Source organism: Apium graveolens, chromosome 11 (genome assembly GCF_009905375.1).
Source record: "Apium graveolens cultivar Ventura chromosome 11, ASM990537v1, whole genome shotgun sequence".
Lineage (NCBI taxonomy): Eukaryota > Viridiplantae > Streptophyta > Magnoliopsida > Apiales > Apiaceae > Apium > Apium graveolens.
Window position 1 is genome coordinate 198,639,011 of NC_133657.1, and position 6,235 is coordinate 198,645,245.

The following is a 6,235-nucleotide window of genomic DNA, read 5'->3' on the forward strand; positions in this document are numbered from 1 at the left end:
CGTTTATGTTCGCGAACAAGCTCGTGTTCGGCTCGTTAGTTAACGAGCTCGAGCTCGAACATGTTTTTTGTTCGATTAGAAAGCTCGGTTCGGCTCGGTTCGTCAGAAAAAAAATTAAAGTTCGGCTCTGTTCGATCAAAACTCGGCTCGGCTCGGTTCGTGAACAGCCCTAGACGCGGGTGTACATACGTGAATATATCACCGTCTTAATTTTTAACAATAACAACGTGTTCTTTATTCTGCAGCACACAGAAACATATTTGACTTTAAACCTTATTACATATATGATCTACATGCACATGCATAAAGATCCATGTAAATCTCTCTCTCTCGATCTCTCTGAAAAATCTTTATAGAGGGGGACACACACTAGAAATGCTATCTATAATTATGCTACACACTTACGGGGATATATAGGTATAGGGTGTTAGGTGATAGATGAATATGTTTCATCTTTACGGCTGTTGCTTTGGTGGATTACGCCCCCACTCGATGATGAGTAACTATCTCCCCCTAGTACCATCCATTTGATGCTTTCAATTTGGTGCCCTCCTACTCCTTTATATCTTTGTACTCTACTACTGATCATATTTCTTGTTATTAACTGCGCCCCCTATGTATTTATAATTTTCATGGGATCTGCAGCCCAGCCAGCCTCTGCACTGTCGCTGTTAAGGAAGGCCCTCTTTTTCTTTACCATTTATTCTTCATCATCTACAATACCTTTCCTTGTAAATTTTGACACATACATGCAGGGGCGGATCCAGGAATTATATTTCGGGGGACACCGACCATATTTTGTGAATACACCCTTATATTTTTAAATTTTCGGGGGGCACTTTCATATATTTTCAAAAAACATTTATAGTAAAAAAAGGTAAAATTTTGTTTTAGAGGGAAACGTGTCCGCTCCTGCATACTTGCTGCAAACTAGCTCATTATATGTACATATATTTGACATGATTACGCTTTAGGGCTGGAAGGACCTAAATTTGAAATGTTAATCTATGTATGTACTGTCCCTGGTTATAATTTATAAATTTGTAAATGAGTTATTAAGATATTAACTCTTGAAATTTCACATCGATCATCTTTTAGTACTTACGCTACACTGTAATATCCTTTTTCTTTCATTGAGTAGCCAACAAAATTTCTAGAGGGGCTTTCCATCAATTTGTTTTCCTCAAAAATCTCCCAATTTATTTGAATTTTGTTTGGTATCTCACTAGAGTTTGGTTTATTTTTTATGTGTTTTAATATTTTTCGTGTCCGGGATTATAAATTTTCAGAATTTTCATGGTTTTGATTCGGCGTTTAATGGTGTTGAAATCTATGTTCTATTGCTCAAAATCACGGTTGGATCACGATAAATACATATAATCCTCTCATTTTTAAAAAGTCGTTTGCTTACCTCTTCGGGGAATGATTTAAAAGCCATATGTTTAAATATTTATTCAATTTTGATTGTATTTGTAGATTTCGTATGACTTTTTATTATTAAATTGATTATCATTTTTTCAAAAAAAAAAGTACGCATTCCAGAGATAAAAGTAACATAATTAAAATTTGAATTATTTTATAAAAAAATATTAATACGTTCTCTAAGGTATTGGGTCAAAGTAACAAAGTGTATTGGGCGGGCGGGTAACAACTTTACCAATGGTACCGTTTTTTATTCGATATACATAGCTTTATGGGTTCTGATATTGGCCCTACAAATGCACGAAAGAAAAAGAAGTAAATTTGATCCCAAGGAATTTGAACCTGAGCTTATGTGCCTTTGCTAACTCCGGCCCATGTTTTGTGTTGAAAGTTGAAACTATGTTGTAAATTTACAGAAACGTTAATAATGTACTGGGGTTTACTGGTTTGGCAGCAAACTAGAGTCTTCCTTGTTAAATAGATTGACTTTTAATCTCAATTAGGGTGCCAATTTTGATTTCGGTAAATTTTTACTCAACCTGATCCGAAAGTCAAAAACCTTATAATTATATCCGGAACAATTACAAATCTTCTAATTAGACACCGCAGTACACACTCAATAATTTTGTACCAGCATAATAGGGTTTTAAAATCGTTGTACTATTATATCCGGTACAATACAAACTCGATTAATAAATATCGATAAATTTGTAATTTCAGTGAGTTGGTTTTTTTATAAAAATAGGGCATAGTGTAATAGTACTAAATTAGTTATCATGAAAATTTATGATGCTTAGCTGAATGTGCCTAGCACTTCCAGCGAAACAGATACAAATGATCCTGTCAAAATTCTAACTAAATTTAAAAATTAGCCAGATTTCAAATTTCCTATGTTGTCCATATGCCTAATGATACAAATGAAATGCAAACATAAGGAGGATTGTGAAGTGGAATAAAGGTATTGATTATTATCAATATATGCATCTGAGCCTTACAGCAATACCCTTACTAGCAGCTAGTCATTGTCTGCATACACCTGACATGGGTGCATTACATGATAGAACATGTGGCATTGACATTGTCATCATTGAACATGTTGCTAACTTTATCATCACCTCGATGAGTGACATGAATGGAACCATGCTTATCACCATGGATATCGTTGTAGCCATGCCTCCAGTAATTGTAGCTCTCTTTGTACTCATTAGTCATGTCCTTGAAGTAGTTATAAGTAGTTGTGAAGTACAATGGTGGATTTGTAGGCCAAAACTCAGCCCTCTTCCCTGCTCTCCTCACTGCTTTCAGCACCTTGTTCCGATCCACGTAGCCGATTACTGTGACCTTTTCCATCTCTAGTTCAACTTGAACAGAATCCACTCCTGTTTTTTGCCACATTGATCAATTGATATAAGTTCACTAATTACAAAATGAAGTACTTGAACTATTCGATTCCTTAAAATTTGCATAAAATACGATCTATAAACCATAAAAGACAAATTACAAATATGGAAACCCCATGTTTGTAAAAGATGCACTTCTGGATGTGACAAACAAGTCTTGTTATGGGTCCCCAAGCACAGTGCAAAGGCAAACATATTCCCTTTTCTCTATCAGTTGCATGACTACAGTTAGCAGTATTATGGTGCCGTTTGGATTATGGGATTTCCATTCTCGTTAATTGGCTTGTAATCCCATGATCCAAACAGCTCCTATGTGTAAACTAAGAATACGTGTTGATGTTGATGCTAATTTGAAAAAATAATAAGAGGAATTTTCGTATAGGTGAATCTTTGTGTATGGCTATGATTCTACTAGATAATGCTATACAAGTGATTGATACTGCTGCTGTTTCATTACATTCTTAATTACAGAGCATCTACTGATTAACAATTCTGTAAAAATGTACTGGTATAAGTATACCTAAGAATCGTATTCTTGGTGCACCATGGAATAAATAGTAACAACAAACAGTATATGTACCTTTAAGCTTATAGATTGCATTTGAAACAACTCTCTCGCATCCGGTGCAGCACATCCTCACTTTTAGCTCTACAGTCTGTAAAGTGATCCAAAAATGTAAAAGCAGAAACCCGAAAGATGCTCACGAGCAAATTCCAGTATATATTACTAAAGAACACGGTTTTCCAATCAGCAAATAGAATAACACGGTGTTATTTTAAAAATAGTTATACTCCCAACCCTCGTGTGCATAAATATATCTGATATTTGTCGAATAAGATAAAATGCGTCCATGCTTCCCCTGAAACTTGAACCCTGTATGATAAAGTGCGCCTGTCGTTCTTTGTAGAATATGAATCATGGCCTTGTTTCAAGTGTTCCTCCCTTGCCTTACCAGCTAAGCTACCCCGTGAAATTTATTAATGATAATCATCTTTTTTATATATACTTTCATCCATTAGGTTTGTTTATGTATATGTGCATAAACTGTGGTTTCTGAATTTTAAGAATTAGGACTGTCCTTTGAGAAAAGTTATCAGAGACATGAATATTCAACTGAAATTATCCCAACTGAACTGAGTAACTGATGGTTGAAATATATATGTATACTTGCGAAATTAATAGATTTCCTTATATTATAACATATCCTAAACTTCCTTCATTTAGGACAAGTGAAGGCACCAGTCAGCAGACAAATAAAGGTGCGGCAGATAAAAGAGTTGGGACCTTCTAGAATCAGTTTGTTATACCAGATACAGATAGTTAGCTGTGAGAACAGTTCTGTGCAGTGGGAATCAAGCTGTGCATATATAAGCTTTGTAAAACATTTCTGACTTTCTATACTGATGACATTTCATACAAAGAATATTCATCTGGTTCACAAAATTTCACTTAAGTAAAGTTTATCAACCTTCTAGCACTTCTAATTCTGGCGTTGGCCTTTTTTTGCAGGAAAAGAAACTGATCTGAATAGCGTGCCATAAGATAAATTGGCTAGCTCAATCAGGCACATGATATGGATGTACAACGCGGATAATGAATGTTAATTTTAAGCTTAACACGGATGACAAGAACAATATGCTTCTGTTGAAAAGATTTGCTACAGAAAATCTCAGACAGTATTGTATTGCACGTGTAAGGCATAAAAATTGTATTTTTACTGTCTAAAAAAACAAAAAGAAATTCAACAAAGTGTGTTATATACTCCTAATATATTTGAAAATACGTTTGGCATCTTCTTAACTAGACCAGCTTCTTAAGATGTTACATTTTTGCCATTTTCTCCTTATTTTCGTGCTACTAAATTCTGTCACTTCCAAATAGTTCATAAACTTAACCGGAATTCTTCAAAAGTGTTCCCCTCCCACCATCTATTCTCGCATCCTAACTACTTCATAGTGGAACATATAGTTAAACACGGAGACCAGTACACAAGCTACCTACTTGAACAGATATATATACTAGCTATATGCATGCATGGCATGGGATCCTACGTATCTAAATCAGAAAAATATTTGTGAGAGTGAAACCTGCAATGAAAGTGGGCGAGGCTTAGGCATGTTGTTGATGATGATGACTCTTCTATTGTCCTTTGTAGATAGCAATACGATGGCGGAAATGTAGTAAGTGCCTTGTCAGGTGGTGCTGAATTTAAAGGAGTGAGCTGAGGAAGAAAGATAAGGACGAGCCCATCTCCAAAAGATATTCCTCAGACCAAGTTAAAGGCATCTCAGATAATTTCAATCTCTACCTTTGGAGTGATATCTACAATATTCCAAACATTGTAAAGCATATATACTTGTTTAGTTTCTTGTGTGTTTGTGCATAGACAGCAACGTGGATCATCATCATCATATATTATCGAACAATTGTATACTATTCAATTTATTAGATTTTTACCCAACAAATGAAACTGGAATCTTAGAGACGAAGAATAGCATCTAAACCCTGACATGAAACTAGGGGCTAATGTGCTATATATATCACGTTAGCCAATAACTTAAGCTACTGAAACCAGAAAGGGAATATCATGCTTCATGTGGGAAAAGGATAGGCTTATTAAGTATATTTACAGGAGTGGGTTAATTTTTGATGCAGAGGAAAAAGATTACATTTTATACGAGATATTCTTTCTCCACTTTCTTCAGAAATCATAAACAATAATCCTATGGGAAAGTATCATCTTAATTTGGGATCATGTTTACATTGTCGACTGGCATATACAAACATCTTCTCATCCCTTCTGGACTAGTGCGTAAATCTAAATTTTTTAAGAGCAGGAACACTGTTAATATATGCAGCCAGGGAGGGACCTGTTAATTCAACAACGAAATAACTCCCTAATAATTATTTACAAGTGCAATTTGTGAACTCCTCGACAATTTTAAAAATTGTTAGTATGGCTTACCTCAAAAAAGATCAGGTAACATGATGCGTGAATAATTTTTCTGCGTAGCTGGTTGTCAATGTTGACTGAAACTTCAGTTATCAGAGAGTTCATCGGAGTCGGTTGTCAATCTTGTCCAAGTGGTTGTCAACCTGGTCAAAGTTATAATCAAGATCAATTCCCGAACTTTTCTTGCTATGTGACAGATGACATAATGATTACACTTTACAAGAACTCAAGAAGTTGGCAAATTCCACGATTGAATAGCTCATGTCTCTTGAAAGGTGAAGCACTAGTAAGTTCTAACAATTTCTTGACCCTAAGTTTTACCAATTCATGTGGTGCAGAGTTGAGGATCTTTTAGTCGACCATAGTTCTTGAAGTGGAAACAGATCTATATTTCCAGGGATACCGGAACCCACGAATGGAATTTATCAACAGAAGGAATTTGGCAATTGGTTCGGATAA

General features: G+C 35.3%; 1 protein-coding gene across 1 annotated transcript; it reads right to left on the bottom strand.

The window, feature by feature from the left end:
* Positions 1–2,362: 2,362 nt before the first annotated feature.
* On the bottom strand, positions 2,363–5,994 carry LOC141698593 (heavy metal-associated isoprenylated plant protein 30-like). Its single transcript, XM_074503317.1, has 4 exons — positions 5,789–5,994; positions 4,911–5,145; positions 3,403–3,478; positions 2,363–2,801 (listed from the first exon to the last, which is right to left on the bottom strand). The coding sequence occupies exons 2-4, from the start codon at positions 4,938–4,940 to the stop codon at positions 2,473–2,475; spliced, it is 435 nt and encodes a 144-aa protein (XP_074359418.1). The 5' UTR covers positions 4,941–5,145; positions 5,789–5,994; the 3' UTR covers positions 2,363–2,472.
* Positions 5,995–6,235: the final 241 nt, after the last annotated feature.